The 25,554-nt window shown below is 40.1% G+C and overlaps 2 protein-coding genes across 2 annotated transcripts; one reads left to right on the plus strand and one right to left on the minus strand.

Moving 5' to 3' along the window:
* Nucleotides 1–2,407: 2,407 nt before the first annotated feature.
* hopx (HOP homeobox) lies at nt 2,408–9,897 on the plus strand. Its single transcript, XM_069670272.1, has 2 exons — nt 2,408–2,778; nt 9,619–9,897. Exons 1-2 carry the CDS (start codon nt 2,632–2,634, stop codon nt 9,694–9,696), a joined length of 225 nt encoding a protein of 74 aa, XP_069526373.1. The 5' UTR covers nt 2,408–2,631; the 3' UTR covers nt 9,697–9,897.
* Nucleotides 9,898–16,807: 6,910 nt separating this feature from the next.
* On the minus strand, nt 16,808–25,468 carry LOC138598745 (sperm microtubule associated protein 2-like). The gene is made up of 8 exons (XM_069670585.1): nt 25,248–25,468; nt 25,145–25,175; nt 23,747–23,803; nt 23,192–23,326; nt 21,110–21,232; nt 18,767–18,908; nt 17,425–17,559; nt 16,808–17,021 (listed from the first exon to the last, which is right to left on the minus strand). The coding sequence occupies exons 1-8, from the start codon at nt 25,261–25,263 to the stop codon at nt 16,890–16,892; spliced, it is 771 nt and encodes a 256-aa protein (XP_069526686.1). The 5' UTR covers nt 25,264–25,468; the 3' UTR covers nt 16,808–16,889.
* Between the last annotated feature and the right edge of the window lie 86 nt (nt 25,469–25,554).

Here is a 25,554-nt window from a genome sequence, read left to right on the forward strand (position 1 = left end):
AGAGAGAGTCCCACATAATTACGGGTCTAATCTAAATCTAAACTTAGCATCAAAAGGAACTCTGTGTTGAAGTCGGGGCAGCATTAATCAGGCCTGTATTTACTGTGAAATTCAACATGCTCGGTCGGGATGTTTCCTCTGCAGCAGGCGGTGCCTATCTGATCAAAGTGTGAGTCTTGTAAATAATCCACTCAGTCCAGTACAGCAGGGAAAATTGCATAATAGCGTTCAGTGGAGAAAAGCATGACAAGGGTGGAGCGGGTGAGGTTTATGATTAAAAAGGAGTATCTGATCTGCATAGTCATGCTTGAACAGGTGCCCCCTAAACTATTGTGCTTCACACAAGTTAGTCAGCGTGTTCCCTGTGAGCGGATAAGACGTAACAACACAAACAGACACACATGAGGCTAAATGTCATATTTAATCACCTCATTATTCCAGCTGGAACTTTTCTGGAACAATTTCTGTTGTAACATTATTTTGTATCTTTAGGCTACGTTTGCATTTATTCTATTTAAGGCATCCAAGTTTCAGTGTATTGTTTTGAGAGTACAAGATTGTTGTGTTTTTAAAACATGACATTTGCTGTAATCGTCCTGTAGGAATCATACAGCTATACGTATGTAATGTACATTTAAAAATCTATACACAACCGAGAGATAACCACTGTGTTCTTCTGTTGCGTAATACACCTTCTTGTACTTATCAACTGTAGGTTTCCTGTGACCTTTATTCCACTTTAAGTCATTCATTTTTCTTATGAGGTTATGTTGGTCTTTTCAGAAGCTGCTTGATTTTGAGCGTCAGACGAGTAGATTGATGCCACTCTAATGTTTGTATGTTGACGGTGAGAAAAGAACAAACAATAATTTTGTGTGTTGACTCAATAACATCCTAATACCCCTGCAAAAACATGAAGTGTGAAGGACGAGAAGGGCGACGGGTGGCTGCAGAAGCCTAGATCCCTAACGAGACTCTCCTTTTGCCGACTTGGATAAAGACAAAGCTGAAGTAAATGTTTGGGGATAGTGTTAGACAATCCTTTTACATCATTAAACAACAGGAAACATTAGCATTACAAAATTTATATTAGTAGTTAAGAATGTTTGCATAAAAATTGGACAGTGTAACATGTTGTATTGACTTTTAGTTATCGATTTCCTTCACCTGTAGGCGACTGTCCAATCAAACTAAGCACACATTCAGCCGGAGAACTTTAAATCAAACCAAGAACCTTCCATAGATGTTTGTTTCAAAATTGCCAAGAATATAAATCAGTTAGTATTTCACGATTGTACGAAAAATGAGAGCTTGGCAGTCATAGTAATATGGTTAAAAACAAGTTAAACAAGCCATTGTTGATGGGCGGGCTTTAGAAGTGTTGTTCATCAGAGTTTTGAACTTTGGACACAACCAGGCTAGCAGTCTTTCTACTGTCTGAGCGGGAGCTAATTAGCCCTTCATGCTAAGCTAAGCTAATCACACCAAGCTCCAGGAGCCAAGTGCACCAGCTGGGCATACGCCTGGGGGTATACGTTACGTCCACCCTAGAGCTGAAAGCTATGACAGACTTTAAATCACGCCCTGTGCACCAAGTTAGACTTGAGCCCTGATTGTGTTGCACCCGAGTGTATCTTTTACGCCTGGGATGGAGCAGGCGTAAGTTTAGAAAGTCAGACTTAAATCCATCGTAAAACAAACGGTAAAAGTAACGGTCACAAAACTTACAAGAAAAACACAACGGCAGTGCGTCTTGTTGTTAAACGAGAGAGTCATCCGTGATCGGACCAACCCACTGAAAATCTTAGCGTTTTACTTCAACTGACAAACAGCCCATTAAGATGTACTGTCTCTTGTGTCTTTGATGTTGAGTTTTGTGTATTTTAAAGGCTCATCTACGAGCATTGCAAATTAGCTTAGGCTATGTGCTATGTGACATTGGTTTATATGCTTTTTTTCTTCTAACTATAAACATAAACATCAAATAAATGAAATAAAATCCACTACCCATGAATATTAATAAAGTTTATTCAAAAAGCAACATAAAAAACTGTTTATTTCCAATCATGGCGCCCCCCTGTGGCAGTATAATAGGCTAAATATGACTTTTGATATAAGTTATACAGAGGAAGAGTTATATTATTTAGACCAGTTTTAAATGATCAATTCATATTTCATCACTAGCTTGATTTCAGTGGCATCACTTGACTACATAGTATTTCCTTGTGACATCACTGCAGGCCACTAAATCCTGACTTATTACCAGTTATAGCTGGGATCATCCTGTATTTTCCCCATAATGTTCCTTTAAGCCCAGAGTTGTTTGGGGGGCGGGGTCTGTTGGTGGGAATGGCCTCGTGACGTTTCCTCTGTTGACAGTAGTAAAACCTCCACACAAACACACACACCCTCACACACGCACAGCCTCCACTTCGTTCACACGCTCCCTCCGAGCTGCCAGTGAACCACCAGCAGCACCACCGCCGCTCTGCGCTTCACCATCTCCGCGTCTCTGCTCTGCGCGTCCAGCTGTGCGCACATCCAACACCCTCCAGCTCCGGAGCTCCAAACCACGGCTGAGTCTGAACTGTTAGCCGGACACTGAGACTGAGGACAGGATAAAACAGGAATATGGCTTGTGAAGGGATGGAGTTTAAAGAGCTGTCGGAGGAACAGATCAAATCGCTGGAGGAGAATTTCAAACACGGCAAACATCCGGACGAAACATCGCTCATGCTGATCGCTGCCGAGTGCGGGCTGTCAGAGGAAGAAACTAAAGTGAGTACTAACATAATAATCTCTTTATTGAGCAGGAATAAGTAGAAAAATGTGATTATGTTTTTATATAATCTTAGCCTGAAACGCATTGATTATAGTGTGTTTCTATTTCTACAAGTAATGACATAATACAACATCCTATTTTAGATTTGAAATATTCCTATGGTAACATGACTGATGCTTATAAATAAGATTGTGTGCTATTTCCTCTGGAATATGGTTTATTTTTAGGGTGATTCAAACACTTTGGAGGTCACATTTTTTGGTGTTTTAAAACTTGGAGTTGCATCCTTAAGATTTACTGCCCCATTTTATAAGTGTCATTTATTTCTACGGGCAGTTGGTCTCATGGTTCACTGCCAACTGTGCACATGATTTAGCAACACACTTACAATATAAAATCACATATTCTGTATTAACAACGAAGGGTAAAAGCTGTAAAAGTATTCCTTATGAAACATGTCAGTGTGGTAAAGCTTTGATGCATACTTTTGGGAGTATCTAGCCTAGTTAAAGGATCAAAAACAACCCTGAACTACAGTATGAGATTCAGATTCGGCTGAAATCATCAACAATTCAGGAAACTTGACTTTATTGTATCACAACTTAGTGTGAAAAAAGTTCATGAGTCAGACTTTAAATCTGTCAAACCTGGAGCGGCTTCACGGACAGTGTTGAAGCAGCTTGAGGTCCTGCACGCTCAATATAAGCGTTAAAGCTTGACAGTGTGATGAAATAATCCTCATTAAAGAGTCAACTCTGACCACAGAGGCAGCGGCGGCACATTGACCGTCACTGGAGCAGCTCCAGGCGGTTTGTCCTGATGAAGTCACATCAGCTCTCAGAACAACTGCTGCTCATTGTCACAAACACTGAATCATCTGCAGAGGTAGACATCCCGTTTACGGAGGTGACATACAGGAAAGACTATCTGTCAATCACACCATGAGGGCGGGACTGTGACATCATGTTTGCTGGCAAAGTTTGAGTTTGTGTGTCTGGTGATGTGGTCGCTGTTGCTGCCTTCATATGTGGCCGGATGTGTTTAAGCTGAGCTGCGTTTGATGTATCGGGTAAAGAAAAAACACATGGAAGTGTTTGTTAGACTCTCAATATGCAGCAGGAACTTTCATTTTGTGCTCAAACTATTTGCCAATTAATTGATCAGTCAGTCTGGAGAAAAGCGGATGATAATCAGTTAATAGTTTTGGTAAACTTTTTTGGAAAAACCTGCAGAAAATCTTGACATGTTTTGTTTTCCTTATAAGAGACGAAGAAACAAAAATCAAAGGGCACAGATTATTTTCTCAATTAATTGCACAATGAAAAAACAAATAAAAATCTTTGGCGATGACATAAAATTTCTTTAGTTCGATAGAAGTCCAAAACCCACAATGATGCACTATGATGTTAAGACAAAAAAAGGCAGCAAGGATTCCCAAAATGAGAAGCTTGAAACAAGAGAATACAAGGATGTTCTCCAAAAATGACTTAAACGATTATAAAAGTTTTCTGTCCATTAACTAATAGATTAGTCGTTGCAGCCATAGAGATTATAAATGAACACATCATTGTTTAAATCGAACCACGAACACATTTCTTCTCCAGCAGGAAAGAGTGTCAAAAGCTCCATTAAAGCCCTTTGTTGTGGTCGTGAATTGAAGCAGAAAAACTGCCAATTACATGAACCATCACATTAGTACTGAGGTATTTAATCTCTACCAGCCCCCTCTCCCACATGTAAACACTCCCACCATGCCTCTATCTGAGGAATGTCTTTAGCCTACTGTAAAGTCTGAGCATCCGTCACATCAGGAGCCAGATGTGAAGCTTCAAACGCTGATACCAAGCGACATGTGGAGGGCGCTGTGAAGGTCTGCAGGCTCCTTCAGGAGCATAGATCTTTATAAAACTGCAGTCTTCATCAATAATGAGACAAATTGTCGGTTTGTATTCCTCCTCAGGATTTGGCAGCCAACAACATACCTATTTGCTTAGCTGTACTCACTAGGAGGTAAAACCCAACATGTAAATTGAGTCATTTGGGTTGACGTAACTTTAGGGTCGTTTCAAAGGCAAATTTCTGCTCATGTTTGTGCTCTGACAGACGGTCTCTCACGTGGCCTGCAACATGTGTGTCCTTTTCATAATTAACTCAACTTTTCACCAGTTAATAAGCCATGGATGTCACTCTCATGCTCGTCACTGGTTTTTCCACTTCTTCGGCTCCACAAACCAGTTGGTCTAGATTTCTCAGGGCTGATGTAACACAAGCACAAATACATCCTCATGTGTAATTAGGTACATCACATGAAGCATGTTTTATTTAAAGTGCAGGTGTGGCCTCTTTTTTTTTACGCCTCGTTGATGCCAACTGTGTCGCAAGAAAGCATGCTGTAGCAGCGATCACAGCTCAAAACAACCACTGCTGTCACGAATGTTGGAGGAAAATAAACAAAAACAGGCTTTGGGTTGCAGTTATTTGCATGTGAGTGAGTGAAAAACAAGTTGTTCTGTGTTATCTGTACTGATTTAGGGAGAATCAGGGTAAGACAAACCTCTGCACTATTTCTACATATTTTGGAGTCGTTTGTTTTGGTGTTGCTCCATTAGATTGCTACAGCAGGCACCACTGAACTTTGGCTTTAATCGCTGCAATGTAATCCTTTGGGGCAAATGCATTCTAAAATAGTATGTCCACTAAAAGCGTGTGTTTTTGGACAGTGAGTATTACCTGCTGCGTTCACAGAAGGCTGGCAGGAAAGAGTCAGGAAATGTTCAGGTGAGGGCTTCAGATTGATAGCAAAACTATCTGACAACATAATAGAACGGATCCCTACAGATGAAGATATTTTTGTTAAGATAATGTAACGAGGAAGGATCCCATAACATCGCTGTCTTCAGTGCCACCAGACTCCATAAACAAAAACAGTCATTTTACTTTGCAGCACACAGGAGTTGGTGGTCATTTGCTGCCTCTGCCGGTTAGTTTATTGTCATTGTCGTTCGTCTTTGGTGTTTGATATGACTAGCTCTGATCAAACGTAACACTATAACACGAACAAAGTACCTGGTGGAGGTTGAGGTAGACCAGCAACTCCAATGATCAACGAGAAAGGAGCCACTGACTTTTAATCCCTGGTATAAATCAAGCTTTAGCAACGCTGGGTCCTGGATGCAGTTCTATAGTGTAATGTCATTTGAGCAGTTTTCTCAGGTTTTACATGCCTCCTTTGGAGCCTCATGGCTTCTAATATCCATGTGCAACAATTGTAGTGTAAATAGCAAAATTTTTAAGAAAAAAATACTGTTAAAATGATACTTTTATGCACAATGTACACCGCATAGGTCCCTTACTTATGCTAGGTTCTGTGTAGATTCAACACACAGGTATAAGTCAGGCCGTACTTCCTGTTTTTCTTCCAGGTAACAAATCAAAAAGCATCAAAGGTGTTTCATTACTTGACTCTGTCCACTGAGGTTCATAAATCCACCTTCTTTGTCTCCAGAGAAGTTTTGAAAAGTCGTGCTAAACAAAAACTAAGCCGCTTCCCAATCCCTCTTCCAGCATTAGTGACTGTTTCCATTCATCGTATACAAAGGTGGGAGAAGCCGGTCCAGGGTGAGGTAAAGGCCTGGCACGTCATCAAAAGACTTTCTGCTTTTGTTTTTCTTTCTGCCGCCCGTTCCCGTCAAGTGTTTTGCTTTAGTTAACAAAGCTCTCATTGGAGGAGGTGTGAGCTGAAGAAACACACCCCGGCTACCACTCCCCGTCTCACATTAACAACATTTACAATGTGCTTCGGCCTCTGTGCGGCATGTTTGAGCTCCTTTCATCGGGCTTTTCATGTGTTGCACAGTCAGTGACCTAAAGGTAGAGTCAAGTTTAAAAGACCTCGTTATGTAATCCAGCGGTAGTCAAAGAGAACAAATGACACAAGCACCATTGTGTGGGTCAGCAGGATTATAAATCTCACTATTATTGCTCTGAAGTGGCATGTGTGCAATGCTTCAGGACATTCAAGGATGTTTTGCACTCTGAAAAAGGACCAGGAACAAAAAACACAAAACACCTCCCCTCCATCCAAAACCTGGTAGATAAATTGGCACTTTTTAAGACTGAACCTTTGTAGTTTGGATCTTCTTTGGCTGTGAAATATCGATAACTTTCTCCCCCAGATTTATGCCCCAAATCCCAGAACAGAGTGCAGCATGAACAGAACAATCCAAGATTTGATTTCTGCATTTTTTAAGTGCAAACCCATGTGGCTCCAAATGGGAATCTCATGTGTTTCCAGTATAAAATGTTGAAACCGTCCCTCCCACCCGGCGTATGTCTTGTGTTTTAAAGCCGCCGATCCGAATCCCTCCCTCTCCCTCTCAGCGTTATCGAGATGATGTCACCTTTGTTGTGAATCCCATGACAACACAAACCGCAAAACAGCAATGCGACGGGTCACGGGTGTGTGCCGAGGCACTCGGCGGAGTGATCATCTGGTCAGAGTTTTAGCTGTGCAGTTATTGGTGCAGCGGTCAGAGTGTAGACAGCTTTTGCAGAGAACTGGATCCAGAGACGCAGGCCCGGTCAGAGCTGCAGTCTCTGTTAAAATTAGATGGAAACTTTTGTCTGCTGTGGTTTCTCTGATACAACTCAGCCTCAGGGTCAGCGCTGTGTCTGTGTGAGTCAGTGACCACATTTACATGCACCAAGAAATGTGACTGTAATGTGATTATAAAAGTCAGGAAGGAACAGCGCCGCAGTTATTAACTCTCATTTAATCATACATTTCATATTTGGGGTTTCTGTGATGATGATTGCGCTCTGGTCACAAAAAGAACAAAAAACTAAATTATAAACAGCTGGTTAAGATATGTCCATGATCTTCTGATTTAACGTTAACTCAGACCACCCAGAAACATTTTTATTATACAACCCTGAATAAAGCATTTAGTCTGCATTAAAGACACAGTCTCAAGTTTCAATTTTTGTACTCTTGAGCGCCTCCCACTGGCAATAATCTGTAATTTTAGGAGCACTCGTCCCAATTGAACTACTACTACTAACTCTTGATTTTCCTCGCTGACGGTCGCTTTCCTTTTTAGACTGTTTGCTTCATCTGAGCGTCGAGTTTGTTTCTTTTTCTTTGGATTTTCACTTATTTTTGAAGTTGTATCTGTAGTCATCCATCTTTTCCTTGTTTGTTCAGCCATAGTAGATTACTGTTTCCTCGCAATGCTTACAGAAACCGGATGTGCAGCCGCTTAGCTCCGCCTACCCTCTCTGGCAGACCAACCACTGCTGGGTGAGGGCAAACGCGTCACTAACTGGGCGCCGCTTGTGATTTGTTCCGTGAATGTCACCACAGACACCGTCACCATTGTGTTAACTCATAGTGACTTAAAAGATATTTATTTAAATGAAAAAGTTTGAGATGGTTACTTTAAACTGTGATGATCATAAATGCCAAAATTTAACTTCAGGCCGTCCTGTAAATATCTTTGTAACATACTCTTATGTAGCTCTGTTGATATCCGACATGAAACACAAATCTTTACTCCTCAATTAGCATAATATTTCATGCAAAGCATTAACATGCTAACCAACTAGTTGTAGGCATATTGGAATGCTTAACATTAGCATGTCATTGTGTTAACTTTGGGCAATTTAAAATGCTAATGGTATCATGAAAACAAGCTAATGAGCTACATGTTGCATTTGGGCTACTGTACTGTTAATATTTTAACATCATTCCAACATTTGCATATTACAGAGTGAACTTAATGCTAGAATAAAAATAGCTACATGAGCAACATATTACGTACGTATTATGTACTGTGATGTGAGTATGTTGCTTGCTTTAGCATACAATATGTTGCTGAAAAGTAGCATGTTAATGTGTCATCTTTTGGTACATGAATATGCTAATTGTATGAAAACAAGCTAACAAACAATAACATAAACTGTCTTTTGAATATATCAACAGGCTTAGAATGCAAAATGTAACATAAGCATACTGTCAGCTAATTTAAAATCTAGTTGTAACATTGATGCTAACATGCTAAAGTGTGAATGCTAAACTGCTAAATATTACATTCCAAATGCAAGGGTGTATTGAATTTGATAGCTGTTAGCATGGATGTTTACATGCTTATTTTAACACGTGTCATGGCTTGGTTTGTTAGTTTGAGGGTAACATGTTTCTTATGAGCTCATAAGCTTGCTATAATGATAAGATGAAATATTTAAAATGCTGGAGGCATGCAAGTTCTCCACCGATGTTTCTAAAATATTTCAGCAGTGTTCAGTATGTATCTTTTAAGATAAAGCTCAACATATTTTCCTGATTCAAAAAACAACATACAGTGTGTTTGTTAGATCTGTACACAAGCAGACCTTTCAAATATAGTTTCCCCTTAGTACTAATCATAATGCTAAGCTAGGTTAATAACAGCCTCAGGTCTCTCAGTTGCAGTTGTATTGTATTTGTTTTGACATCTTTTGTGTCTTGCTCACAATAACACGACACATACACAGGGCTATCAGTTTCTCTACTATTATCATTGAGACAGTCTTATGTATGTAAACCAGTGACCTGAGGATGAGGAAGGTATGACAATGAATTTGGAGAACATCGTATTTGGTACAAATCATTCTTGACAGTAAAAGAACTCCACCTGTGTAACTTCTCAGGAATATTCATGTCAGCCAGACTGGTTACCTCATCGCTCTCCTGTTTCAGACTCTGGATCAGTCTGTACCGGCTCTGGCACTTGTTTCTGAGGAAAACCCTCCTTATTGTTTTTAACGCCTCCCCTTGTCCTCTTTTTTGTTTCCTCCAGAGATGGTTCAAGCAACGTAACGCACTGTGGAGGAAGGCGGAGGGCCTTCCAGCTGAGCATGGATCGGTGTTGGACTGAAGGAACTGCTGGATCGCGCTTCAATCTCTGCGCTGACGTTGCTTTCTCCTGGACAAACTGACCCTCCCACCCCCTCCTCATAAGTGTCCATATCTCTCTTTTTTGTATCTATGAAGCTATTTTAACTTACTGTATGGAATGTGAAGGTGTTTGTGTGTTGTTGCCAATATAACCGCCATGTTTACAGAAATAAACATATTATTATAAGTTAAAATGTCTTTGAGTGTGCTTTAAAGGCTACTGTACAAGTTAGAGGAAGTTTAGAAAGGGTGGGGGATTTGGGGGCAGCGTGTCTTTGTTTTTGAGGCTTTGTTTACACTTATATCTGTCAGTAGGGAGCAGAGCTGGATGCCCGAGCTGCTCACAGGACTATAACAGACGTAAGGAAGTGCTGGGATTACAATAGATGCTGCTGGAATCAGCCGGGGCTGTTCAGGAACTTCCAGGGACAAATGTGGAACATTTCCAGGTTTAGAGGGTGAAACAAGGGAGGGATGGAGGGGGGTGGGACATGTGAGCCGACCGAGCTGAATGGCATCATGGGCTAAACAAATGACAGGTGATGTCATTGCATTGTCCCGTCTTTCCATGTGACCGCTCAGTATGTAAAAAGGATGTGATCTCAGCAGCAGGTTAGAGCTTTACGCCACAAAAAACGATTCTTAATATTTCTCACTGTCAAGAGATTCCACGAAAACATCAGGAAATTATTTGTATAAGTAATGCTTTTATCTTGACTCAACCCAACATACACTTTCCTGCTTCCAGAAATACTCAACAGAGCACCAAATGTGTACTAATCCGCAGCTGAAAATAGTCCTGAACGAATACATTATTTCTTCCTGTCTAAAAATGACAGTGCCCAGCTGCTTTTGGAGATTACTGACCCTTTTTTAAAAAAAGTGATGCATTTTTTAACTTGTTTTTTAAGCATTCCTTCCTCATATACCCCAGTATATGACCAGTTGAACCAGGGGAGGGAATTTTGGAGTAGTAAGCACCAACGTGAGCGGGGAAGCAACAAGACATTAAATTAAAATTAGGAGTACAATGAATTCTTCAAAATGAAGAAAATTGCTGTTTTTGAGAGAAATAAACAGGGCGAACGATGAGAGGAAAGTGAATGAGAAAAGTCTGACATAGTTTGACAACATTCTTCTACGGTGAGATTGAACCAGGTAAAGATGTTTACTGGATCATTTAGCATCAGATATTTGTGCTGTAGAGGATTGAAAATGTCCTTTAAACCAGACAACCAGGCTGTTAAAGTGGAGCAAGAGGGTGAGAAGGACCAGTTTTATCTTACAGGACAGAATAGAAAACCTGAACTGTGTGTGAGACAGAAGAAGGTGGGAGAGAGAGAGAGAGAGAGAGAGAGAGAGAGAGAGAGAGGGAGGGGGGATGAGGTTTCCTGCCAAAGAGCCGGGAGTGAGAACGCTCTGATTGTGGGAACCGTCAGGAAAACGAGCTCGACAGAAACCAACACCGACCCAACAGGTAGTTCAACCGCTCATAAAACACACGGCTGCTTTTTACAGGCTGCTGTGACAGACTGTTTACTCTGGCATCTGACACACACACACACACACACACACACACACACACACACTCAGACGCATTCATAAAGTAGGATATTCATGTTTAACCCTGATAATATTACATAAATTCTAAACTTAAATCTCGCCTCTCTGGGGGATTTAATTTAACTTTTTTTCTTTCCTTATGAGGTCATTTGAGTCCTCATTAGTATAGAAATACCGAACACACACAGTGGCGTCTGTTTCCTGGGCCTGCGGGTGTTTTCCCATGTTCAGCTGAAAAACAGGCATATTTGTTTATAGTGCACACACGCACACAAACACACACACGCTGTTTCTCAAGCTGAATACACACATTATATCCCAGACCCTGCCTGCTCTCGCTCACCCATAAATCACCTTGTCATGTTACAGTGTGGATTGCTTAACACCTTAATCTATAATTTAATGGCTGATAAGATATGACGTATAATTAGTGCCTCCTACAGTATTAAAATAATCATGACATTGTACATCTGCTGCAGTCATCTCCATGGCTGGGCCTGTCTGCTTTTAAACTGCAGTGTACCAAGGACAGGCTGAACAACACGTTTTCAGATTGGCAGGTTTGAGACGTCACAAACCTAAGGAGCCAATCCCGCTAATGGACGGGGTGACGCTGTGCATATCATTATGTGTAACCTATGGCAACCCTTCGGCGATCCGCGAGCCAGCTGTAAGTGTCATCATAATGTTTGCAAACTCACTACTGACTTCTAACGTTGACGTTACTGCTGCTAATTACAATATTTCAAGCTAGCCACTAAACGATGGCAGAGACGTGTTTTGTTTCCGTGAAGGAGGGGGCGGTTGGAAATGTGTAGTGGGCGGGGACTATGCAGATTCAGGAATTTTCAGTGAGGGAGAAGAAGGAGATGCCTTTGAAGGATTTTACAAGGTCATTAAACGAAAAACATATCAGACACAATTTAATATTTCAAGCGGAGCGTTTTATACGTCTTAAAACATGACTGGAGCTGCTCTTTAAGTCTCAATCTTTGGCCTGGTAACTTCCTCAACAATAATAAAATCTGATATTGTTAGAGAGGCCTTTTAAGGATCCACATTATGTGAATATTTATAGAAAATATTAGGACTATCCATCAAAGAAACATAGTTAACAAAGACCATAAAATAATCCTATTTTGGCTGCACTTTATCCTGTAAAACTCCTGGCTTGTCTTGATTGAACTATATGACCAATATGATTGATGATTATGATGAAATGATTAATGGCTGATATTTTAACACAAGATTCAAATATTCATCTGGTCATTAAATTCATTGGAAAAGCATCCCAAAAATTACTTCAGCTAAGTTATTCTGTAAAGTATACGAAAACTTAAACTGCTTGATTACTAATATTAATGGCAGTCAGAAGTTAAGAGGTCAAAGGTCATAGGCCCTGATAGGATATAAAAGGATCCCGCCTTCCCGCTCTGATCGTGTCTAACAGAGAAAAAGTGCCCCTTGCCTCTCTGTCCTCGAGTAACTCCTCTGAAAGGACGATCCAAGTGTCTGATGTTTTGCCATAAGAGCCGCTGAGTGTGCTCAGAATTTGAATGGAGTCCGGTTTTGTTTGTTGCTAAGAGGACTCTGCAGAGCTGAGAGGAATCTGCCATTTACGAGGTGCCAGGATCGGTCTGCGTCACTTTATGCAACCTGACTTTGTGTTCCACTTAATGTGACACTAATGTGATCATTTCATTATTTTAAACCTCCAGTCCAAACTCTTACTCTGACTTTGAATTTTAGCCCCTATAGTTTAGTTCTAAAATTTCAAAAGCTTGCTCTGCACAAATTTTACCACTTAATAAATGTTTTTCCAAAATATTTAGAGCCCAAATGCCAACAAATAACTCGCTCCAGCTTCTTAAATTTGATTATTTGCTGCTTTTGGCGTCTGGACTGTGGACAAATCAAGCAATTTAAATGAGTCCAGACCACTAACAGACAAAAATTCAATTTAATCTGAAAACACTTTATTGCTATTATAGTTCTGAACACCAAAACATTATCCTGTCACTCTGATATAAAACATCGGATAAAATACGATCAAAGACACTTATAAAATATATATTTCTAATAACTCAAATAAAGAATATGGTGGATGTAACTAACGTCAAGCATCTGGGAGAGACAAAGCTCCTGTGTTTCAGTGGGCCATCATAAGAAGTAGTTATAAATAATTAATACATTAAGAGAAACATCAGCAGATAAATCATGAGCACAAAAACAGCTGTAGTGTATGAAGAATGATTTGATACATAAATAAATATAAAGGAGAAAGTAGGAGAAAAGGAGCTGTGGGGTAAAGACAAGTTTTAAAATGCTTTAAATGTGGACAAATAAAAACGGCATTGATTGGATTGTTACTCCTTTCAAGCTTGGCAACCTTCCTCTGGCAGCAAACTTCACAGCAACTGCAACCCGCAATGCAATTACGTCTGTATTTGTGCGGATATTAAGCTCTAACATCTGAAAGCTACTCTCCTATCTCCATTGTTTTCGTTGATTTCTATGCACAAATAAAACACCAGTTTCTAAGCAGGCATGAGGAGGCTTGAACTGACTTCAACAGGATGTCACGCTTCGTGCATTTGCATCACGTCAAGCATGCAATATTTACATGTGCTAATAATAACAAAAAGTACACCCCTTATTTTGTATGAGTATCCAGAACTGCTCCCATATCTGAGAACATTCACTGAGGAAGTGTTGAAAGTCAACACGGTTCAAAGTTGACTTTTAAAACTGTGAGGGGAAACATGAGGATGCAAACTCTGCTAGCCCAAATCAAGAACAGATCTTTAAAGTATGACTTTTTAGATTAACGTACAACCCCAAAAACTAATCCATCACATTCGCAAAATTTTGACTGCTTGGTTGAACCTCCCTTATTGAAAAGTAGCCAGAAATGTGTGCTGTCAAAGGCAACACAGCCAATTGATCTCTGACAACTCTGAGTCCTTTCAAAATGAAATCAGACTCTTTGGAACCTTTCAGACACCTTTGGATAAACCCTGACATGCTGGCTTCTTTCCTTTTCTTCACCTTGAAGATTTTTCACACATCTGTTTCTCCTGTTTCGGACCATTTACTCAGGACCAATAAACCAAAGTAAAACCATATGGATGCTTTGGTTTTAGCTCGTCTCACACAGCACAAATGGTGGTGAATTACTGTGTTTTCAGCGTGAAGCCCAGTGGATGTACTAGACCCACTGGTTCAAGTTCAAAACCACAGCAGCAGCAGAGAGCAGACAGAGAGCTGCTGCTGCTGCCAGATTCTCACAGCTCACATTATTTACCAAAGAGAGAGTTCCTATAACTCCACCTTGACACGGCTGTTTGCAGAGTGCAAATAAAAGATTAAATAGAGGTGAATCAATATCAGTCAGAGGTAAAGCAGGGAGGCATCAAATTAGTGTGCTAACAACAAGTATGGCAAAGTAATTGTATCATTATGTGACAGAACAGGATGGTGGTATGAGTATGTCTTGTTTTATCTGCATCCTGTGTTCAGCAGAAGGTGTGGGCTGATGTACACAACATCCTGTGTGTGGCGGTTGGCACAGAACATGTGCCAAACGAGTGTGAAGCGAAACAACAAGAGAGAAGTTTCACATGTTGGTGCAAAGAATTACACCTGCAGAGAAAACTGGACTGAGAGGAGTACCTAGTATCTAAGTGAGGAAGCAGCATGCAGTGGAAATGTGACCGTAGAGTTTCTCCTAAATGTGTACAGTAGATATTTTGACCTCTCGTGGGGCCCTAGAGCCTTTTGATAAGAGGGGTTCCTTACTTTGTTTATATCTAGCACACACAAAGACACATAAGACTCTGGATTTCTGCTTCTAAGAAATGCTTGTTTTGCTTCAGATTTATTTTTTTAATGTTTATCCTCATCTCAACACCTCCTTCTCTCTACCTTGTGGTCCAAGGTCACGATCGTAGCAGGCTAATCCCAGATTAGCCTCCCAGCAGGGTGTGGGTTCAATCTCCTTTGATGTCTAGTCGAATCGAGCTCGGCCAAAAACCTTCACCAGCCCACGCTGGCGGATGCTGCCCGTAGTGCTCTAAATCAAATTACAGTAGAGGGCCCTCCAGCTCGACTCTGTCTGTTCTTCAGTGTGAAGCTCCAGCACCAGCAGTGTAGCTGGAATTATAGTGGATTTTACCCAGCAGACTTTGTAAACTGAACTGTGTTCAGGCTGAGGTCATGACCTCTGAAAGGGAAATTGGGATCTTCTGAGAGGCTTTGGTAAATTTTCTCACACTCTGACTGCACATGTGCACACAGAAGCCTTGAAGTGACTGTTAAAGATAACAGAGAGAAACTGCTCACGGCACACACAAAACAGTCTCATATTAAAAACTGGTTGGACCGCTTCAGAGATGGAGAATAAGATGTGACACTGACCAAGAAGGTAAAGTGCCAGCTCAGTGGAAAAATTAATCTTTAAAGGCTAAAATGTCGACTAGATAAAGATCAGTGAACTGTCTGTGTGAGAGGATTCAGACACACATGGTTGTGATAAAAAATGCAGAATCCAGCTTGACAGTTAAAGGGAAAACCATGTGGATCAGCGTATCAAACTGAGGCTCAGACAAAAGGCTGCAGATCTGAGACAAGTTTCTATTCCTAACATAACTCATCTTCTCTGCCCTGAATTTTTAGAGGTCTGACATTTACAATATTTCAAGAATTCTAACATCACAGTCCAGATTGTTTTATTTTGGGTTTCATATGCATGGTGATGGCATCAGCAGACATCAGATCTGCACAGAAACAGCCGCAACTGTTTGGGTTTCTTCTCACTCACATTCCCCCTCATTGTAATCAATTTACGGTTAATATCAAGTTGTTTAACCTCATTTTCCTGTTGTATTTTGCTGTAACTATTCATGTGGATTTCTGTTTGGAGGTTGCAGCTTTTGTGGGGTTTTATTGCATCACTGGTAATGATCTAAAACAACCACTCTGGAGCAAACAAAAGCTTTAAAAGCTTAAAGGAGCAATCCAACGAGAGACGCTGGAGTGAAACACTCCAGGAGAGACGCTGGAGAGTGAAACACTCCAGGCAATGGCTCAGAGCGGTACAGAACGTGAAATACGACAAGAATACACCGAGGGATCGTCTAAAAAACCTTCGGGTCTGCAGTCGACCTTTCAAACCTGACTATCTTGAACGAGACATGACATCGGAGGCGGGTGTTCTGGATTGAGGAAGTGTAGTTTAGCAAGCTCCCTGGCCTCCGCCAGATGATGTGTTTTAGGTAGTCTGGTGGAGGTTTTCCAGGGCCCATTGGAGAAGCAGATAGCGTCCTCCAAAGGCGCAGAGCGGAATTGCATTTTTTTCTACCATAATGGCATTAGCTCCCCATAATAGCATGATAGGACTGAGGTTGAAAATCAGCGAACTGGCCCTTTAAAACACTGGATATGAGAGCCCTAACAAAGGATAAAACCTAGTGTAAAAAATTCACCCAAAACTCCACATTGAAAATCCTCACCTCCTTTATTACCTTTACCATACTGTTAACATTTTGCTGAAGAACAAAGGGGCACAGTCTAGATCAGTGCTGACTTTGTTGTGATGTTTGGGGATGAAGCTCAGGTTGACAGCATGTTTTTCCACCTCCACACAGGTTCTCGTGGAGGGATGTAGTCTTTGGAGAGCTGCTTTGGTGACGCCAGCATCTCAACACGATCGCTTACTGTGGCTTTCTTCGCTCCCCTTGAAACCTGATTGTAGAGAAAAAAACAAGCAGTGTCGGGCTTCGAGGAGAAAATTCTTAAAGATGTTAATTCTGTGCTGTTTGAGGACTTTTGTGACTTGATACATTTTCTGTCCGTTATGAAGTGTTTAATCTTTCAAAATAAGAGCCAGATAACAAATAAGATGACCAATAACTGGGTATAATCAGAGGATGCATTGAACGGTCCTTCGGCCGATGACAATGTTTAAAAAATTCGACAGTTTATTGAAAGAACTTTTCATTATGTGAGAATAGAGATCTGTTTCAACCAGCTGGCAAATATTATAATTGAGTGTGATGTCAAACATGCAGCCAGACTTTGTTAGGATGTTTGCTTCATCCAGGACTTTTCTTGTAAAATAAATAGTTACATCAGAAGGTGCTCTTACAGTCCAGATTGATTCCTCGGGGCGTCCGAGTTGGCTGCAGGTGTTGCTCTCCTTCAGCCTGGGCAGAGACAGCTGAGCGAGTCTCTGAGAGATCTGAGCTGTCTTAGAAGCAAATGAAACACTGGATGCAACACTCTGTGGAACACAAACAGACAGAGTCAATTCACACTACATCCATCTGTGTAGTTGATTTAACAGGTTCAGCTTATACATCAGTTAAGGTGAGAGAGGAAAGCCTAGACTCGTTATCATTTGTTTGCTGTCCAACACACTTTTCAGTGTGAGTGGAGGGGCTGGTGAAATTGATCAAATGTCTTCCGAGGTATATCTTATGTTATATCATAATATCAGTACCTTTGGATGATATAATACATTTTCTGAAAACATAAAAATAATCAGAGAACTTTAATACCTCACAGCACCGGTGCTATAGCACATGAAAAGCACAGTAATTTCCATCGCTAACAGCCTCTAGTTTGAACCAGTTACCAATGAAAATCTATCCGATGTGTTCACGGATGAGGTTAGTTTTTTTCACATTCATTTCTTCATGTTTTTCGATGTTATTTAATTTCATTCTAATGAAATAGCCCCAAGTAACACTAGCTAACATAAACAGTTAGCAGACTTCCTTCCTTCCTTCATTCTCAGACATGTCAGCCAGTGTTGCCCTTCTTTCCCCTGCAGACAGGCGATCAAATAAAAAGCACCGTGACTTTAAACACAATTACAGATTTCTCTTGGTTTGAACATCTTTGGAAAGTATACAAAATACATAATATATATATTTAAATGGGGTTGGAGCCTATCCCAGCTGTCATTGGGCGAGAGGCGGGGTACACCCTGGACTGATCACCAGTCAGTCACAGGGATGACACACAGAGACAGACAACCTTTCACGCTCACTCTCACACCTACTGGCAATTTGCGTAGAGCCACCTAATGAGCATGTCTTTGGACTGTGGGCGGAAGCTGGAGAACTCGGAGGGAACCCACACATGCACGGGGAGAACATGCAAACTCCACACAGTAACCGGGGTTCGAACTAGGAACCTTCTAGCTGTGAGGAGACAGTGCTGGAAATATGATATAATACATAATACATATCATACCTTTAACATAAAAATCATGTACAACTGCAACAACAGTTCTTTTTTATATGTAAATTTGCTTGCAATGGCTTATACCTCCTGATACATTCAGATATATTAAAAGGAAATGTTTTTGCAAGGTCTCTGATGACTTACTGCTAATCAGCTACAATTTTAATGCACCTTGTCAGCTGACATTACCAGTTAGCCTATGGGGTTTTTCTCTAAGTTTAACAGCTGCGTGATCTCACCTCTCTGTTGCTCTGGAAGTCTGGATGGTTCAGTTTGGGGTTGGAGAGCTGCAGCAGCCGCAGTGTGATCACAGCAGTTTTCACCTTGGGCTCAACGTGCCAGATAGGACAGTTGTTCTCACAGTGAGGTGTGTGAGGAGGCCTGAGGGAGCAGCAGAAACACCTCTAGATATACTGCTAGAAATAAACATCTGGAAAGTGAAATGGTTGTCTTATATAGCTGTATTTCTTTCTTCAAATACTTGAATTACTTTAAGTCTTTATCCTCAAAAATTATCTTCACCAATTTTAAAAGCTCCGGTCACTGTGTCTTGGAGATTCATGATGGATATACATTTGAAACACATCTCTGGTACATATTCTCAGACAAACGCTCATAAAAAAAGTTGATAAGTGGACCGTACCCCCACAGACAGGGGGCCTTAAGACAAAGTAGTGAAGTGCATATAACGCAAAGTTCCTGGGGATCACTTCTTTCACTATCTAATAGAGTAAAAAGGCAAAAAAGAGGAATATTTACAGCAGATATGTATCCCTAAAGTTGAGAATAAATCTTAATGCACAAAAATGTAAGCAGGTTTTTCTACACTTGCCTTTGAGATGAAAATTTAACATACAAGACACTTTACTTAACACCTTTCTAAGATGAATTTGACTGAGGATGTGCCTTGTCTGTTCCAAGTGATGACTGTAGGACTACTTCAGTATCTGTGTATATTATATGACTATACACACATTATTACTGTCTTATCAATCAGTAAACATCATGTCAAGGTAAGTACTTTTATTCCCAGAAGGCACCTACTGTATGTCTAATATTAGCAGGAAAGGTATTTGATTTCTATCTACTGTGCATCTCGTGCTGCCTCGTGCTCTCTCTAGTTTATCTATTAATTTATCTTTTGTGTGTTGTTTTTTTGGAGCAACAAGATGAGAGGATTAAGTTTCCACTACTGGTGATTATTATTGTCTGTGCAGGGCTTTAAAAAAGCAATCAATGTAATGTCTGGTGTTTTAATCACAGAGGTAAATTTTCATTTTGTGTATTGACATCAGTAAGTCCTGTATGACTGTGTCTTCTTGCCCTCCAGTGTGTTGTGGAGCTGTGTTCAGGATTTATAAAAAGACTTCCGCGGCTGTCTGCGAGCGTCCCAGGGGTCCTGAACTTTGGACAATAAGCTCTATTGTCTCCGCTGCTCGCTCTCCCACAGTCTGACACTGAAATAACAGATGTCCAAATGCTGGCTTCCTCACGCAGCGTGGAGACGTTAGTTTTGGACCGAAGCCTCTGCTTGGCCCTCTCATATTTAACTCTGTCATATGTTCAGATTCTGCTGCGATTAAATTATAGACTGTGGCCGGTATGTGGACCCCCTGTGGGAGAATGAAAGCTATGAATTTTTGAGTCACAAATCTCTGACATGAAGGTCCACTGGAGAGCTGGATAAGGGGATTAAACTCTAAAACAGATACGTCAAAGAGTCAAACCTACAGAACTCTATTTCTATCTATGTCTCCCTAGTTTTCTAACATCTCTCTACAGTCTGTTTGTCATCAAGGCAATTCTTAAAATAAACACTATTTTAACAAAATGTAGCCCAGTTATAATCTGAACATAAAGATGTTCTGTGACCTAAATCAAATGTCTTTACTGGGTCATCTTTGATCTTAGAAATGACCATATTAACTCTAAGATGTTAGCCTGTTAAAGTGGTAATTCTCTCTGGCGGCACCTATGGCGATAAACGGTAATTGCGGGAGCACCCAGATATCCAGACAGTGTCGCATGTGTGACGTCCACGGTTGGCTCCGATTGTAACTCTTGATTTTCCTGGCTGACGGTCGCTTTCCTTTTCAGACTGTTTGCTTCATCTGAGCGTCGAGTTTGTTTCTTCTTTGGATTTTCACTTATTTTTGAAGTTGTATAGATAGATAGAGAGATAGCCGATAGATAGTCACTTATCTAAATGAAAATCTTCGAGATTATATCTTTAACTTGAAGAATTGCCTGTATAACTTTACTAAGTAGAAGCCAGCGTGTATCAGTAAAAGATGTGGGTTTACTTTCAATCTTTATCTATTTGTCCATCTATTTTGAATCCATTTATTTGAACAGATTGACCTTTACATAAAAATGATGATGGCCGGCGTCACAAGTTCTTACGATCTGTTTTAGTAATGTTTCCTAAAGCATATCCATGCTAACTGATCTCCAAAGCTGCCACTTTAATGGGCTTTGAGTTACCATAAACATCAAAACACTCATCTGACCTGCGTTTGTCTGGTTCAGCTACACTTGCCCTCACTTTACTGGTTGTGTTTGATGTCTAACGAGGCTTTTACCCTGCTTCCTGGGAGCTGCAGCTCCTGGTCTTGGGTGTTGACAAGCGGACAATGTGCTCGTACTGGGACGCCCTGGAGGAAGGACGCTGGGTCTTCCTGGAGAAGCTCGCCTCCTCCTCTTTCCTGCAGGAAAATGGAAGCCATTACCACATCCATTATAAGTCGTGTTGTGTGTCTGGGACAAAAGAATGTCTTGAGCCAGAAGGAGGAGGGGGCACACAGAACAATGGACAAGTGTCAGTGCATGGATGAGGGCAGAGTTGCAAGTGGAAAATCCTCTGCACCAACAAAACATTTAAATGTGTCAAGTATTCAGTCGAGTGAGCGGGATGACTCATAACCAAGGTCAAATTCTCCCTGATTGCAATTCAATTCCAGCCCATTGTTTTGCTCTTAAATCTGCCAATTATGTACTTTAAGGAATGTACCATGTCTCCAAAGATCCTTCCCCAGTGACTAGATTGTAAAGGATTGATGTGGTCATTTTACACATTTTACTTTTATAAACAAAGTACATAAAGAGACAAAAATTGAGTATAGGGGGATCATGTAAGCAAGCACTGTCTCTGGTTATTTTACGCAATGTACTATTCTTTATTGTTTAAGTAATGTTTGCCTAAAACAGAGCAACAGTCTGAATATATACATGTATATCTATAATTTTAACGACCCATCTTTTATTGTTGTCTTACGCAATTACGTTTTTTGTTTTAATTGTAGTGTGCAATAGTCTCTAGATCTATTATTTGATTCTTACATTTTATCCATTGCTTGAGAAGGACTTTGAATAACAGTTGAGTTGTTTAAAAGTGCTTTTTGAATAAAGTTTGATTGGTTTGGAATTGTGTGAATTTTGCAACGTTGCAGCGACACCTAACAATTTGAAAAATATATCAAATTCAGCTTAAGGAAACTGCAACGAGATTTTTTTTGTTTTGTTTTTAAGACCAAAACATTAATGAATTAATCAAGAAAACAATCTGCAGATTTATCTGTGATGAAAAATATCAATAGCTCCAGCCTGATATATATCCTTTCTGTGTGAAGTTTGCATGTTCTCCTCGTGCATGCATGGGTTCCCTCCGGGTACTCTGGCTTCCTCCATCAGTCCAAACACATGCTCGTTGGTGACTCTAAATTGCCCATAGGTGTGAGTGTGAAAGGTTGTCTGTCTATATATGTCAGCCCTGTGATTGACTGGCGATCAGTCCAGGGTGTTGTGGCGTTGTAATGTATAGGTGTTTATTAAAGGAATAGGTATATGTATAAATGAATTGTTGTTTGTGTAGCAGGAAGGGACTACAACTTACATTTCATTGTACAACTCTGTGTTGTAAAATGAAAGATTAATGACCCTGATTCCTTGATATTTGATTTTGTATCCAGAAATTTGTGGCTCCGGCACGAGCAGACAGTCTGCCCGATAATTAGATTAGAAATTAACAAAGTGGACTAGACTCCTTGATTGCAGAGGGAAGTCATTAGATGTGGAGCAGACGTAATTATCAGGCCTCAGAATACATTTATGTAATCTACATTTAGTAATTAAATAAACAATGTATTCAGCTCTTCTACACTATGAACGTGATGGTTTGTAGCAAACCAGCATGTGATCTCTGTCATCTTCAGTTACAGTAAATTAATATTATTTGTTCTGGGAGCTACACTTCCTGTGTGGGCTTCTGATTGAATTACACAGCATGTTACCGCGCTTTTAATCTGACAGCTGAGCCTGAGAAACAACAAACAATATCAAAGTAAAAGCCTCTGGAGCTGGAACTACCATCACAGCTTCTTTTCTCCTAATTGAGCCCGACAGCTCCCAGGGGTGGTCACCTCTGATCAGGATGCAGCTGGCATCAGTCCTGAACATCACTTTACAGTCTGTATTTCCTGAATCAACGCTGTGCTAAAAAGCATAAAGTCATTACCTTCCTGCTCTGCAAACATTTTCTGAAATATGTGGCTTCAGCACAACATAAAAAGCTTGTGTACAATCCTCTGGAGAATGTACACAAACAACACTCCCTCCCTCTCATGCTTTTTTGATAGAGTCATCAATAATGTTCAGGGTGCAGTTACCTCCGGTGGTCCTCCCTTGCTGAGAAGTCTCTTTTGTGCCTGGAAAGGTATTGGATTCTTGCACTTGGAGCGGATCCGAGCGCTGCAGAGGAGACGGGCCATATTGGCTCCTGGTTGCCCCAGCTCAGCTTCTCACTGATCAATGAAAAGAGGAAAGTTTCCAATGAGAAGCTTGGATGAAAATGTCATCGTAGAAGCAAAGAAAATATTTTCCATGTCAGAAAATACTAAATTAAAAAATTACACTTTTAATCAAATTTGACTTCTGTTAATTTTTCCATTCTTTAGCCCTTTTGCCCACACGTTTAAAGCGTGCCAGACATCTGTCTTAGATTATGGAGTTTAGGGATATTGCACAAAAGGAAGGAAACATTGACCACAGAGGCTCCTGAATTCTTGGAGTCAATTTCACACAACAGCAATAAGCAGCAATTTCATATGACGTAACAGCTGGAACAGAAATGATACTTCTTGTGGTATCAGAAAACGTCTGTTTGTTTGAAAAAATCAGATTTTTAATCAAGAGTTTAAACTATATTTGACTCTGCTACTCACCAAGGAGTCGTTGCCCAGACCGTTTTTGAGGTTTTGTGCTGCGCCAGCTCCAAGATTCTGCCATAAAAACAAAAATCAGCATTAAATAAGAGTGTAATTCAGACTCTGGGACCCAGGGGAGAAAATGCAATCACTCAGTGGGTTTCCCGTTTCTGTTGATGGTTTTCTTCTTTTTTGGCAGAGCTGGAACTTTTAAAAACTGGTCTTACTTCAGTGAAAAAGTTGGCTTCGAACTCAAAACCTCACTGAGGCCACTAATCAAGCTCAAAGACATAACTGTCGAAGTTAATCTGTGAGTCATACAATTTTATGACAGAGGCTTCTCATTTTGCAGAACTGACTGAAAGAGAGACATTGAGATTTTTGGCTCCAGCTTAATATATTTTTTCTTTATTCCACCGTGACCACTCAAGACCATATGTGGACCAAGTTACAAAAACAATCGGTAAGAATTCACTTTAATTTTTAACTATTTTAACTATTACCTATGCTTTAGGCTAACCATTTTAACTGCCTATTCATTAGCTTAATGTAGCTATTTCTGGTGTTTATTTGGCACTATCGGCTATTTCAACTGTTAATGTTAACTTCAGCTAATTATTTCAGCTGTTGTCTTATTACATTTAGAACTATTTCAACTTAATTATTTGATCTCACTATTGCAGCAGTTAATGTTAACTTTAGCTGATTATTCCACTGTTAACATTCATTCATTACTTTAGCTGTTTCAACTGCAAATGTATAACTTTTAGCTAAATATTTTGACTGTTGACATAAATTCATGGTCTTAGCTTACGTTTTTAACTGTCACTTCGATACTTAAGCTAACTGTTTGCTAATTCTTAACTTTAAGCTAGCAATTTCAACTGTTTATCCTTTATTTTAGCAACTGATGAAAGTGTTTATTATCTACTTTAATATTCTAAATGCTAATTCCTTACTTAAGCTTACAAATTCTACTGTTAAATACTTAAACTTCTGTTGTAACTGTTCTATATTTTGTGACAACTAACAACTAACTGTTCAACAGCTTAGCTACTTAAGCTAAGTATTTCAACTGGTTACCTAATTCTTTACTTTAGCTAACATTTACTATTTTCTGTTTATTACCTTGCTTAAATTCCACACCTTTAGCTAGTCATTTGAACTGCTTATTCATAAAAATAAAAAAAATCTATTTAAACTTTTTATGTATTATGTTAGCTAACTGTTTTAGCTGTGTATGCATTACCTTTAGCTAACTTTAGTCATGTAAGATATGATACAGTCTACTGTGAAATACAGTATATAGTACAAAAAATAAAATGGCCAAACACAGTGTAAAGTAAATATAAGGTAATGTAAACCACTTTAGTTGCATGTGGAAAAAACTCAGAAATATATAAAATGTTACTTTACCTGTTTGATGGACCAAATCTAGACTGAATTCCTTTAAGAAACAACACAAGAAATTAGACTGAAAACCTCAGAGAAAAACTTTTCTGTTGCAAATCAAATTTACCTTGTTTTCCAGACATCACCTCTCCATGCAGCTGGCAGTGGCAGGTAGGATGTGTCGCCTTGCTGCCTGTCAGTGGTGTCACACTAATCTCCTACTGTGCTGTTGTTATGGAGCCATGAGTCTTTAGCAACCACACCTGAGGACTCCTTGAAACTGGAGTCTCAACACCCAACCCATCCATCCATCCTGTTATCGTAAGACTTCCGTGGCATTTTGTTCAAAGGAAAGAGATACCTCCAGGTCAGCGGAAAGGATGGCTGCTGCAGTATTTCTGGAGAGCTGGTGTGGGTTTGGATCGGACGCCAGA

The sequence above is a fragment of the Semicossyphus pulcher genome, unplaced genomic scaffold (assembly GCF_022749685.1).
Source record: "Semicossyphus pulcher isolate SPU_LCO1_2020_fin unplaced genomic scaffold, fSemPul1.0.p SCAF_2, whole genome shotgun sequence".
NCBI lineage: Eukaryota > Metazoa > Chordata > Actinopteri > Labriformes > Labridae > Semicossyphus > Semicossyphus pulcher.

Coding starts and splice junctions, on each gene's coding strand:
- hopx (XM_069670272.1), top strand. CDS start 2,632: ATGGCTTGTGAAGGGATGGAGTTTAAAGAGCTGTCGGAGGAACAGATC. Junction 2,779..9,618: donor TGTCAGAGGAAGAAACTAAA/GTGAGTACTAAC, acceptor TGTTTCCTCCAG/AGATGGTTCAAGCAACGTAA.
- LOC138598745 (XM_069670585.1), bottom strand. Junction 23,804..25,144: donor AGATTTGGTCCATCAAACAG/GTAAAGTAACAT, acceptor TTTTTATGGCAG/AATCTTGGAGCTGGCGCAGC. Junction 17,022..17,424: donor CCGAGGAATCAATCTGGACT/GTAAGAGCACCT, acceptor CTCTACAATCAG/GTTTCAAGGGGAGCGAAGAA.